The 13,681-nt window shown below is 40.7% G+C and overlaps 1 protein-coding gene across 1 annotated transcript; it reads right to left on the bottom strand.

Annotated features, from left to right (window-relative positions):
* Nucleotides 1-251: 251 nt before the first annotated feature.
* On the bottom strand, nucleotides 252-13,677 carry SAMD15 (sterile alpha motif domain containing 15). The gene is made up of 3 exons (XM_045901313.3): nucleotides 11,481-13,677; nucleotides 9,962-10,060; nucleotides 252-1,290 (listed from the first exon to the last, which is right to left on the bottom strand). Exons 1-3 carry the CDS (start codon nucleotides 13,497-13,499, stop codon nucleotides 1,054-1,056), a joined length of 2,355 nt encoding a protein of 784 aa, XP_045757269.1. The 5' UTR covers nucleotides 13,500-13,677; the 3' UTR covers nucleotides 252-1,053.
* Between the last annotated feature and the right edge of the window lie 4 nt (nucleotides 13,678-13,681).

Raw genomic sequence — 13,681 nt, 5'->3', positions numbered from 1 at the left:
TCTCTATTCCATAGTCAGTGGCACTTCTATAAGCCACACTGTTTGTAAGGATAAATATAAATTTTTAAAAATACTACAATTTTTTTGGGGGGGCGCCTGGGTGGCTCAGTCGTTAAGCGTCTGCCTTTGGCTCAGGTCATGATCCCAGGGTCCTGGGATCAAGCCCTGCATCAGGCTCCCTGCTCAGCGGGAAGCCTGCTTCTCCCTCTCCACTCCCCCTGCTTGTGTTCCCTCTCTCGCTGTGTCTCTCTCTGTCAAATAAATAAAATCTTTAAAAAAAATAAATTTTTTTTCTCTGATGTAAAAAAAGAACTCCCCTCCTCCCTTTTCTTAAAACATTTCCTTTAGAAAACATGTAATTTAAATCCTTTTTCTGTTTTTGAAATGTATGTAAATCCTCTAACAAGTTGAAGAAGTCACCTGCCAGTTTTACATCCCAAGACTGTCTGTTTGAAATGGGAGCAATGAGGAGGATGGCACCCTATCTCCCTGGCCTAAGTGCCTGGCTCCACATAGTAACTTCCTGTTTATCATAAAGATATGAGAAGTTTCATTTTTCCTTTGGATACAGACAGTTAACATGTAAGTAATGGGTTCTATCTGCCTAGCTATCTAAAAGGGTGGGATTTCCTTGACTTCGTAATCTTCTTTAGCAGCTTGCCTGTGATGTCCATCACTGTCTGATTTAGTGCTGATTCAATAATACAACTGTTTCTTTTTCTGCATTTGTGGAGAACCTCATTTGGGTTGGCAGGAGATTTTACTTTTAATTCCATTTCCTTAACATGTTCCTACTACCAGATGCATTACTAGAATTTATCAGGAATCCTTACAGTTACCCAGAAAGAGAACTATTGCTCTGTTTAAACACGGGGCTGAACTGCAACACAAATGAAGGGAAGATGCTTAGAGGTGGTGATAGAACTAGGAGTGGAGCCAGCAGTTCTAATTCCAATCCTTAATGAAGAAGAGAAGAAGAGAACCCAAAAGAACACACTTCTTTCCCCCAAGTAGTTTAGTTTGATCTTTCAAGGTAAGTGAAACAGCTTTTCCCTATGGTTCAGTGTAATGCAATGCTTCATTCTCTTCAGGGGTGGTTGTTTTTGGAGCATAATCCTGTAATCCTGCCGCTTGCACAAATTCAGAGAAGGTCAAGGAATCAGATTTTACCCCACTATGACCTTTTTGCTCTAAAAATAAGCCAATATTGTCCCTGTAGGGCAGGGCGATGGTGCGACTGAACAATGGCTCTTCAATTCCCAGGAGCACCCGTGTATGCCGAGAAATTGCCTGCAATACAAGGATAATTTTTTAATGGAAAATTTACTGAAAATATAACTAAATCAAAGTATTTTCCTAGGTCTCTTGAATGCTAACCTCTTATTTCTACGGGAAAATAAAATAATGAAATAACACATGGAAAGTCTTAGTAGCCAGGTCCTTACCAAAATAAGGTTCTAAAGAAAAACACCAAGTAATTTATTATCTTTTTATAAGTTCCATTTAAAGATGTTTCTAGGCCCTTGCATCAGCTTGCCACAGATGGGTTCATTTCTTTCTTTGGGCTGAGCAATCTGATCAACCATATGAGCAGATAACATGTTTAGATTAAGAGCCATGACTATCTCTGGGAAGGTTAATAAATAACTGGTCTATAAGGGGCTCTGATAACTTGCAATTAAGAGAAAAAGGTCATTACTCAAATGGTTATTCAATTTGTTTGACTAAAAACAAATCTCAAAGACTAAAAAGCAGATATTAAAGTTCCAGCTGTTTTACTAGTACCTATATGGGTATATTCTTTACAATATTCTTTGCCACAGTGTTCAGTGTCTCTAAAACATATTTTGTATTCATTGAGCACCATGCCACTTGATATCCTAGATTAAACTGTCATTGCGTTTTCAAATTCTAGCTTTAGTCATAGGCCTGCTATAACACTGCTATCTGAATTCATATTCTGCATCTGGATGAGAATGTAGTGCATGAAATTTCTGCTAGAACACCACCAAAAGGGTGAGTGGAGTTTTCTTCTTTTCTTTTCTTTTTTTTAGTTTAGTTTAAAACTACTGGCCATAGTTACAAGGTTGTAAAATGCATTCATGCTACAGTTCTTAACCTGATGCAAAACTGCCCATTAGTAATGCATTTTAGATAGCTAAGATACAGGGCACCTGGGTGGCTCAGTTGGTTAAGTGTCCAACTCTTGGTTTTGGCTTGGGTCATGACCTTGTGGTAATGAGATCGAGCCCTGTGTTGGGCTCCATGCTGAGTGTGGAGCCTGCTTAAGATTTAAGATTCTCTCTCTCCCTCTGCCCCCTCCCTGCTCGTGAGTGTGCGCGTTCTCTCTCTAAAAAAACAAAAAAACAAAACTATTTAAAAAAATAGATAGGGGCGCCTGGGTGGCTCAGCCGTTAAGCGTCTGCCTTCAGTTCAGGTCATGATCCCAGGGTCCTGGGATGGAGCCCAGCATCGGACTCCCTGCTCAATGGGAAGCCTGCTTCTCCCTCTCCCACTCCCCCTGCTTGTGTTCCCTCTCTCGCTGTGTCTCTCTCTGTCAAATAAATAAATACAATCTTTAAAAAAAATTAAAAAATAAAAAAAATAGACAAGGGATACCTGGGGGGCTCAGCCAGTTAAGTGGCTGACTTCGGCTCAGGTCATGGATTCTAAGGTCCCGGAATCAAGTCCTGCATTGGGCTCCATGCTCAGCAAGGAGCCTACTTCTCTCTCTGCCTGCCACTCCTCCTGCTTGTGCTCACTCTCTCTTTCTCTCTGATTAAAAAATAAAAAAAAAAAACATAGGTAGACAAGATACCTTTTTCTCAAATCTTACTTGAATTGGTTTTATTTAGAGTCTAGAGATGATTTGTGGGTAAGAGAGTCTACACAGTTGCCTTGTACCCAGTGGGAATACAATTGAACTTTTAGATCCAAATTACCACCCCTTAAGCATTCTCATTTGTAATTGAGGCTGCTACACTGAGCACCTTCTTTGGTCAGCAACTCACCCTGAATCTGCCCCTTACCAGAGCAGATTATTTCACAAATTCACTGAGGTTTACAGATGGTGTCCCCGGGAGGGACCCTGTAGTCATAAACAAATGTATTCACTATTAACTAAAAGAGCTATGTGCCTACTGTAGGCTGAGAAAGTCCAGTACTGTTTAATATTCTAATGCAGAAATTAAAAGTGTTACAAAGCTACTGGTTACATGTGGAATCAGGAAATATAATCTGACCATCTCTTGCAAAGGACTAGGAGGGTCCTTTGATGGGCTATAAATTAATCTAAAACTGTGAGTTCTTTCTTTAGTTCTGATGAATAACAAGCAACAGATTTTATTTTTGCCTAAGACTTAGAGCAACTTACTAGTAACTTGAGTTAGTAAGGATTATTAAATACAGGTATTCATGAAGACTATTAGGATTTCCTAAGGATTCTTTTTTTTTTTTTTTAAGATTTTATTTATTTATTTGACAGAGAGATAGACAGAAGAGCACAAGCAGAGGGAGTGGGAGAAGCAGGCTCTGCACTGAGCAGGGAACCCGATGTGGGACTCGATCCCAGGACCCTGAGATCATGACCTGAGCCGAAGGCAGACGCTTAACCATCTGAACCACCCAGGTGCCCCTCCTAAGGATTCTTAATTCCACATTCTAAGATGGTGGCCCATGCTCAATGCCTGACATCACTGCAGAGCACCTACTTCACATGGTCTTAAGCAGATATTTTAACGCCTATAGCTTTCAAGAGGATTCTATTATTACTATATCATCATTGTATCTTGTGTTGATTAAGGTTTTTAAAGGCTGCTATTCTTTTTTTTTTTTTTAAGTTGGCTCCACACCCAGTGTGGAGCCCAGTATGGGGCTTGAACTCAGGGCCCTGAGATCAAGACCTAAACTGAGATCAAGAATTGGATGCTTAACTGAGTGAGCCAACCAGGCGCCCCCAAAGGCTGCTATTCTTTTATTTGTAAGCTACTGATGGTTTTGCTTCATCATTACCGATTTAGTTATACTGTTTGGTTACCTTATAGTATGTAATTATGCACATTTGCATAATTGGAAGCTATAATTTAATTAAACCTAAAGATATCTTGTTATGGTTCAAATATGAATCATCTACACCACCATTATTAAAGCAGATGTATAGTTTCCTTAAAATCTGCCTGTCAATTCATATAGCAATGTGGATTAATCTTAAATGCATTTTGCTAAGGGAAAGAAGCCTGACTCAAAGGCTACATATTATTTGATTCCATTTATGTGACATTCTGGAAAAGGCAAAACTAAAGCGACAAGAAACAGATGAGTGGTTGTCAGGGCTTGGGGTGGAGTGATAGGCTGACTACCAAGGGGACACAAGGAAAATTTTAGGGTGACAGAATTGTTCTGTATGGTTCTGTGTGGTGGATACCTGATCCTGTGCGTCTGCCAAAACTCACAGAACTGTCCACTGCAAAGAGTGACTTTACTGTATGCAAATTTTTAAAAAGCCAGGATGTCTCAGGAACCCATGATAGAATATAGACTGTGGACAATGAATCTAATTGTATTACAAAGTAAGACATAATCTCACTGAAGGGGTAGGGAAGAAAGGAGCTGACCTAAATAACTAACTTTGAAAAACAGTGTTTTGCCTAGGTAGTGTAAGCCTGAAGACAAAAAGAACTGTAGACAAACACTATACTCTGTTGGTAAATTTGTTTCTCATAGGCATACATATTTATAGATAAGGAGAGCCAGGTTTCTCCTGTCAGAGAAGGAAATTATCAAGAAGCCAGGTGGGGTAGGGAATAGGAAGGATGGGAAGGCTAGAATGAAGCCAGTGCTGGGCTAGAGGCAGAGATAACAATATGAACTCATGCTAACAGAAAGAAGAAATCTGTGTATACATGGGATTTGTATATATACATATATTTCCTACATCTTTCTGCTCAGAGTGCCTAGAAGCCATGACACCCCCACAGCAACAAGCACAACCAGTGCCACACCTTGGTTTCTAAGAATCTGATAGAAGCAACCAGGGCTCCTTGGAGATGGTCTGAAGTAACATGTAATGCTCTGGCTGGAGTACTAGTACTAGAAAAAAATAAGGGGAGCATGTTAGGAGGACACAGGGGCCAAACTGAAAGTGTTCCCAAATGATGGAGAAGGGACAATTAAACACAGAATCCTTACAAAGGGTTCCAATTAAACATGGAAGAAATGAGGAAAATAGAAAATCCCCATTAGAACACCACAGTAATAACTGCTGCAGGCAAGGTCCACTGATGGATGCTAAAATTAGTAGGCCAAATTTTAAGGAGAAACTGGATATTTGCATAGCCTCAAACTCTCTTCTCCAGTATATTTATTACTGTGATAGTTTTACTATATGTCCATAAACTCTGGTACTCCTCCCTCCAGGAGGTGGATCTTAATTCCCCTCTCTCTGAGTGTGGGCTGGACCTACTAACTCACTTCTAATAAACAGAATCTGAAAAGGGAACATAGTAACTTTATAATGAAGAAACCTGGCAGACACCACTTTAAACAGGTGATCGATCAAGGTTCACATCTCCAGTAAAAAATCACGTTGATATCATGAACTCCCTGATGAGATGAGATGAAAAGGGCTCATCACCTCTGTGATAGTCTCCCCCAAAATGCGTATCTTCATGGGAAACGTGAGACAAACTAAAATTGAGGGAAATCTTCAAAAAAACTTGACTACTGCTTTTCAAAGTGTCATGAAAGACAAAGATCAGGAAACTGTCACATATTGGAGGAGACCAAGAAAACAATGACAGCTAAAGGCAAAGTAGTATCCCTGACTGGATTCTGGAATAAAAAAAGGACATCAGTTGAAAAATTGCAGAAATCTGAATAAAGTCTGTAATTTGCTTAATAGTATTGTACCAATGTTAATTTTTTTTTTTTTTAAGGGCAGGAGAGAGGGGTGGAGGGGCAGAGGGAGAGGAGAGAGAGAATCTTAATCAGACCATGCCCAGTGCAGAGCCTGAGGTGGTGCTCAATCTCACGACCCTGAGATCAAGACCTGAACCAAAATGAAGAGTCACACGCTTAACTGACTGAGCCACCCAGGCACCCCAATTTCTTTGTTTTGGTAAATGTCCCATGGTTACATAAGATGTTAACATTAGGGGATGCTGGGTTAAGAGTATATAGGAACTTTGTACTATCTTTGTAACTCTTCTGTAAAACTAAAATAATTCGGAAATTTCAAGTTGAAAAAAGAAAAATATTTTTGTCTAGTGATAATTTGCTCACGTTATGAATCTGTGCTATTCAAATAGTTTGCATCAAGGCAAGTGTAGTAAAATTGCTGGGATATAAAGCTTATGAGGCTATATTTTGTAATAGAAAATCATGCATACAAAAGGAATAAGCAATTCACCTATATTATTCTTCAAATATTTATCACAGAATTCTTTTCTTCACTTGATGGAGTTAACAGTTAAAAATATTTTAAGAATTATTTTCTAAGAGACAAAGCTGAAGCAGGTATAATGCTATTTTGTCTGGCTTGTCCCTAGAATAACTAAGATTGACTTCCTCTCCCCTTTTTACCACGCTAATGCATCTCTACAAATTGGAATAACAGGGTAGTAGCTTCAAGAGCTCCCTTGGCCAGGTTCAAAGAATTAGTGTTTCTTTCCTTCTATACTCCCCATCAGTCTCACCCACACAGTTAGCTCTTCTCTTGTCTTCTCAGTATGTTGGAGGAAGGGCACAGGAAATAGTAAGTTCTTTCTGCAGGGTAAGCATGGATAATTGCAAAATTAAGGAAGTAAAAGGAAGCTGAAAGGAACAGAAACTGGCCATACATTAACTGCAAAGCTTGTAAATGGGATGCGCAGTCCAAATGTGGTTCAGTTTCTTAGCAGCATGCCTGGAATTCTGAACTCTCAAGCCACCTGCTCTTTCCCCAGTCCTGCCACTCTGCCAAAGCCCATGAATGATGATGCAGGAGAGGTTTTTGGTTTTGTTTTTTTAAGATTTATTTATTTGATAGAGCGAGTGAGTGAGCAAGTGAGGGGAGGGGCAGAGGGAGAGAATCTTAAAGCAGACTCCCCTCTGAGCACAGAGCCCAATGTGGGGCTTGATCTCACGACCCATGAGATCATGACCCATGAGATGATGACCTGAGCCGAAACCAAGAGTTGGACACTTGACTGAGGCACCCAGGCATCCCAGATGATGTGGGAGAGTTAGCATGAAAAAGAGTACTACACTGTGTAAGTGTTGTTATGGGATAAATTGTGGATATACTAGTTGCTGTAATTACAATGGTGGGATTAAAAATGCTTATATATCAGTAAGAAAGGGAACTACAGCATACTCAAGTGTTGGGGAATGTGATAAAAAAGATATGACTGCCGATTGACCCATGAGCTGGACCCAGGCACTCAGAGGTTCCTCACCCCCTCCTCTGTCCTTGGAATGTGGGTTCCACTTGCCTTTCCCATTCCCAGAGGCTGCTTTAAGGACATGGCCTTGAGAGGGTGATATGGTGTTGAAAACACTTGCACAGTATATGTTACTGAACCAGTTAGAGCCTCTTTATAAACTTTTGAGATTTAAAGGCCAGGTGTGGAGATCCATTCATCTTGCTGCCGTCCAAGACAAACCTTGTATGTAAATTCCTTTTGTTATTATTAAAACTGCCACCTACCAACCTGGAGTGGCCTGCCTCTTTCTTCAGTCTCTCCCTGCCCTCTGAGCACAGGGGCCAGTTTCAGACTACACAAGGAAAGCTCCCAAGAGGACTGGGAACCGACATTAAGCTCATGTATGATCTCTAAAAAGTTACCTCTGTCACAGTGTATAATTAGCTTTCTTATGTGGACCTAAGTGTCAAGCAAACTTTTCTAAGATACCTTTAAATGTCTTGATCTTTATTACTCTAGTGACTTCAAGGAGAGGCCACATTTGTCTGGTGACTTTGATAAGTATTCCCAAGTTTGCTTATTCAAAGTTCTTGGGGTATAAGGATAGACCACTGGATACATCATTTACTCATGAGGATTTCAGAAGAGTTTTAAGACCTCTTATTTCTTGCAAGGCCTGAAAAGGGCATAATTACAATTTTTCTTCTTGCATTGTTGATATTGTATTTTTAGAATTAGAATGTCAAAGAAACAAAATGAATTGGCAGACTCTGAAAAATGCTTTCTCATAAGCAGCTAAAATTGTTGGTACTTAAAACATTTCAGGAATTTGTATTACAGGTTACTATTTTGCTAATTCTATTCCTTATTTTTATTTAGAAAATCCAAAACACTATAAACATAAGTAGAAATTAGAGCTCATAAACACAGTCATATCATCTTTGAACATAAAAAGAGTTAAGATATTTTATCTGGTGGTACTTGGTAGCTATGTGAAGGTATGGTTGGAAATACCAATTTGTAATGAGTGGTCCTTTTCCACATTACGTATGTAGTGGTTCATGGTTACAAAATTGTTCATTTAGAGAGGCAATAAGTACAGTGGTTTAAATAGAGCATGGAAGTCATACAGGATGGATCTGAATTCTGGCTCTTAAACTTACTCTCTGAATAATCTTGTGTAAGTTGCTTCATCTTTCTGGGCCTCAGTTTTCTCTTCTATAAAATGGGGATTAAGTGAAATAATGTATGTATGGTGCCCAACACATGGTAAGCACTCAGAAGATGGCTATAGTAGAGTTCAAAAGATTAAATATTCACTTAGGACTACGTTTAATAATTTAAAGGATTTCTTTATATCTTGTTGCCAGGAAAAGGACTTAGGTATTATCAAGTATAACTTTATTTTCTAAGTCATATGACTTATGGAATTACATGGTTTTAATGCCTGATCAAGAGTCACGTGGGGAGCAAATTCCAGGGCCTACCCCAGACCTAATGAATCAAAATCTCTGGAGCACGAATCCTAGGAATTAAAAAAAAAAATCTCATCTGATTCCGAAGACTATTCAAGTTTGAGAACCACTGAGGCAGAGCTTATGTTCAAGAGTGTACTGAATGAACACTGATATGTTGGAGTGGGGGGTATTAAAGACAAGGTTATAAATGTGATTATGTGTGTGAAGCTTTGTCAACTATAAAGCACTATAAATGAAGGGTAGTGTTATACAAAGAAGCATAATCATAGACTGCTGGTGCTGGAGAGATCTTAGGAAATTGAGGTCCAGTGAGGTTAATGTAACTTGCTGCAAAGTTAGGCAGCAAAGCAGCCAAACACATATGGCGTTATAAAAGTACCAAATGGGTGTTAGAGACATACAATATCTGAGAGCTTGGGGGGAGAGCTTATTGGGGTTGGGGAGGTCAGGAAAGATTTCATGGGGAGATGAGAACTGAGCTGGGTCGCGAAGGAGGATTAAGGCTCATGTTAGTCATACAGGGGGAGGGGGACTGAGCAGAGATGCAGAGGGAGGAATGTACAAGGCAGGAGTTCAAGGGTGTGAGTCAGACCGCGTGAGATTGAGCAGGAAACTCCTGTAGAGACGCAGGGGAAAGAGTGGTGGCTGGAGAAAGCTTGTGGAGTGCCTCAAGTCCTAAGCTAAAGAACTGAAACTCTCTTGCAAGCACAGGGGGTCCAAAGGTTTCTGACTAGTCTAAATACTTGGAGGGTGAAAGTCTAATAGCTGGGCTTTGGATCCAAAGGGCCTATGGACAGAGACTAAAAGCAGGAGGCTACTGGAATATTCTAGGAATGAGGCAAGAGAGGTCTGAACAAATGAGAATGGAAAAAACCAGATGCTATATAGGGAACTGACAGTTCTTGGGATCTTTGTGGGGATCAAAGGAGACAGAGGAAAAAACCACTGTGTGTGGGAGGGTGGGGATGGGGGGATGGGACTGGGATTATGGTCACATCACTGACAGAAATAGGAGGCCAGGTTGAAAGAAAAGGAGGTTGGTCTGAGACAGTGCTCTGTACGGAAACATTAAACACAACTCACCTTCATATCCTCAAAATCAGTTATCCCCATCTGAGGGAGGTTTGAACAGTTTACGTAAATGAGCTTTCGACCACAGATGAAGTTTGTGGTAAAACATTCCTGTTAGAACAACAAGAATATCACTCAAATGATTATGGTAAATAGAAGGAAGAAAAGAAAGAAAAGAAAGGGAGAAAGGAGGGATGGAGGGAAGGAGAACAAAGGGTTGGGGGAAGAGAAGGGAGGGAGAGATAAATCAGGTTTGTTTCTGGTTCTGTATAGGGAAAAGTTTTTAATTCAGTTTTAAATTAAATTCAAATTTAAAGTAATCCTAATAATCCCACATATTTTCCATCTAAGCTTTCCAATAAATTTCATACTGTTCCTTAATATTTTTTTTCTTTCTGGCATGATACACCTAGTGCTCCTTTCATGCCTCAATTACATTTTTAAGTAGTACAAAAGATTTCAGACCCTGTGTTTTTTTTGTGGTAGCCTAAGAACATAGTTGGCATCAATGAAATAAGAGGATTCACCCTATCTTTTTTTTCGGTTTCCTCTTTTTTAATTTTTTAAAATATTTTTTTATGGACATATAGTTGACATTCACTCTACCTTTTTTTTTATTTTTAAAAAACTTAAAAAAAATTATTTATTTGACAGAGAGAGACACAGCAAGAGCAGGAACACAAGCAGAGGGAGTGGGAGAGGGAGAAGCAGGCTTCCCGCGGAGCAGGGAGCCCAATGCGGAGCTCGATCCCAGGACCCTGGGATCAGGACCTGAGCCAAAGGCAGACAGCCAACAACTGAGCCACCCAGGCGCCCCTCACTCTATCTTTTTAATAAAACTACTCTTGGTGAGTTGGCTATTTAAATTAATACTGTTAGGGCGCCTGGGTGGCTCAGTTGGTTAAGCGACTGCCTTCGGCTCAGGTCATGATCCTGGAGTCCCGGGATCGAGTCCCGCATCGGGCTCCCTGCTCGGCAGGGAGTCTGCTTCTCCCTCTGACCCTCCTCCCTCTCATGCTCTCTGTCTCTCATTCTCTCTGTCTCAAATAAATAAATAAAATCTTTAAAAAAAAAATAAATAAAATAAATTAATACTGTTAGGTGCTCATGATACACATGACATATTTGGGGCAGACAATTAATTAATAGTACAAGTTAAGGCAGCTGCCACTAAAACAACTTGACAAAGTACCAGAAAGTCTACCTTGGTCATAATCTGTTAAAAAAAAAAAAAAAGTTTCCTGTGAAAAGAGGCCTATATAAATTTTTTAGTCTTTACTCAAGAATTGCAGAGAAGTATACTCATTGTGATAAATAGTGAAAACAAACAACTGTGACCCTCCCTTCCTCTATCAAAACACAAAATACATCAGTGGAAAGGACAAACTTTAAATCCAAGTTACCTCTATCATAGTCCAGGACTTTCCTATACTCCTTGTAGTGAAGAAGAGGCAAGAGCTCAGGTAAGGGTAAGAAGATTAAGAGATAGAATAACAGAATGTGATTTTTAAAAATGTTAACTTTTGTATACCTTGTATTGAGGGAAGCCTAGCTCACTAATCCACTCTGCAACTTTCTCTGGGCTCCATTTAAGATACTCAAATTGTAGCTCAGCACTTTCTTTTGGCTGGGTTTCCTCATCTTTGTGTACCTGTTTCAACTCTGGGGAAAAATCTACAACTTTTTCACTAAAAGACTCTCTCAAATCCCTCTGAGAGTCTGAGAGGTAAGGGTATAAATCATCATTGATATCGGTAACCTCAAACAGTCCTTTAAAATCCTTAGGAAACTCATAACTTACACTCACTGAATCTAGTTCACTTATTGTGAGAGACCCGAACATAGACTCTCTTTTAGCTTTCTTGGTTTCTTTTACTGACCACTTTCTCGTTTGATAGTCAGAGTGTTCTAGCTCATCCTTGTCTAGGGAATACTTAAATTTGACTGGTTTTGGCCTATCTTCCTTGAAAAATTCTGTATGTGACACTATTCTTAGTGGTAGTTGGGCTTTATCTGGTAATTCTAGATCTTTCTCTTTAGTTTCCTCTGTTTGTGTCTTCTCTTGGACCTCTGGTTTGGTTTTCTGTGGTGGCATTTGACCTGTTTCAAACTCAGTTGTTTTTCTTGGTTCTTTCTTTGGAAACTTTGGCTCTAGACCTTTCTCTTCTGTTGAGTCTCTTACTGTCTCCTCTGATTTGGACTTCTGTGGTGGTGCCAGTCCTGTCTCCTCAGTTGATTTTCTTTGCTTATCTTTTTGCTCTGATGATCGAGTGTCCTCTAGTGGTTCTAAAACTTTCTTCACAGTTGACTCTTTGTGGGTCTCCTCTTCAACTTCTGGTTTGGTCTTTTCTGATGGCTCTACACCTGTTTCCTCAATTGATTTTCTTGATTTTTCCTCAGGAAATTCTGATTTGGTTTCTTCAAGTGGCTCTGGAACTTTCTCCTCAGTTGACTTTCTTCCTGTCTCTTCACTAGACTTAGTTGGTTTCTGGTCTGGAAACTCTGATTTGGTCTGCTGAGGTGGCTCTGTCTCTTTCTTCTCAGTTGATTTTCTTTGGTCCTCCTCTGGATTCTCTGGTTTAGTCTCTTCTGGTGGTTCTACACCTGCCTCCTCAGTAGACTTACTTTGTTTCTCCTTTGGAAACTCTGGTTTAGTCTGTTCAGGTGGCTCTGTCTCTTTCTCCTCAGTTGATTTTCTTTGTATCTCCTGTGGAGCCTCTGGTTTAGTTTCTTCTGGAGGTTCCAGACCTGCCTCTTCAGTTTCTCTTGGTTTCCCTTCTGGAAACTCTGCTTTGGCCTGCTCGGATGGCTCCGTCCCTTTCTCCTCAGGTGATTTTCTTTGTGCTTCCTTTGGAATGGTCATCTCTGGCAGCTGTAGATCTGCCTCTTCAATTGATTTTCTTGGTTTCTCACTTGGAAATTCAGGTTTGGTCTGCTCCGGAGGTTCTGGACCTGTTTCTTCATATTGCTCTTTCAATGAATCCTCCAGAACCTCCAGTATGGTCTGTTCTAGCAACTCTAATCTTGTCTCACTGATTGAGGCCCCTGAAGCTTCAGTCTCTGTCTCCTCTGGTAGCTCCGGATCTGTTTCCTTATCTGACTCTACGAGTACATCCTCTGTAACATCTAATTTGGCCTCCTCCGGTGGCTCTAAATCTGGCTCATCATCCGTAAGGACCTCCAAATCCTTGAAAAGCTCTCCTCCCATCTCTCGCAATGTCTCCGACTTTGCCTTCTGCGGCATCCCTCGATCAGTCTCGCTTGGAAGGTCTCTCTCAGACTCCTTGGGAATCTCCTCCTTGGACGTGCCGGTTGGTTTTACGTGTAGGTGTACATTCTCTGGCGCCCCCACTTCTTCGAGGTCTTTTTCCTCCGTCTCTGGCTGGGGTTCCTGGTCAATCTCTACAGGTAGCTCCGGGCCTACCTCTGCCATGGTGTCAGCTTCGGCACCTTGAGCCACTTTAAGAGACGTTGGTAGGTAGACTACCTCATACTCCAGATCTTCTCCTTCAACTGGGCCGGAATCGTAATACTCTGGGACTTCAGCCATGACACACGTTAGCCGACGCGCCCAGGCCTCCTAGCAACCCCAACTTCCGATAGCGTCGCTATGGATACCATGAGTTCCGGCCGAGTCTTCCTGAATCTTCCCCAGGTTTTGTTTGTTCTGTCAAACCCTGACTAAAAACCTGCGATCAAAAGCACGCAGTCACCCTCCCCGCGTCCGCGTCG

This window comes from Mirounga angustirostris, unplaced genomic scaffold (assembly GCF_029215605.1).
Source record: "Mirounga angustirostris isolate CCGP_5_RB_7025 unplaced genomic scaffold, mMirAng1.0.hap1 SCAF_9, whole genome shotgun sequence".
In the NCBI taxonomy this organism is placed as follows: Eukaryota; Metazoa; Chordata; class Mammalia; order Carnivora; family Phocidae; genus Mirounga; species Mirounga angustirostris.
This window is presented reverse-complemented; position numbering and strand designations above follow the sequence as displayed.

Coding starts and splice junctions, on each gene's coding strand:
- SAMD15 (XM_045901313.3), bottom strand. CDS start 13,499: ATGGCTGAAGTCCCAGAGTATTACGATTCCGGCCCAGTTGAAGGAGAA. Junction 10,061..11,480: donor TAGGCTTCCCTCAATACAAG/GTATACAAAAGT, acceptor TTGTTCTAACAG/GAATGTTTTACCACAAACTT. Junction 1,291..9,961: donor CTGATTTTGAGGATATGAAG/GTGAGTTGTGTT, acceptor CTTGTATTGCAG/GCAATTTCTCGGCATACACG.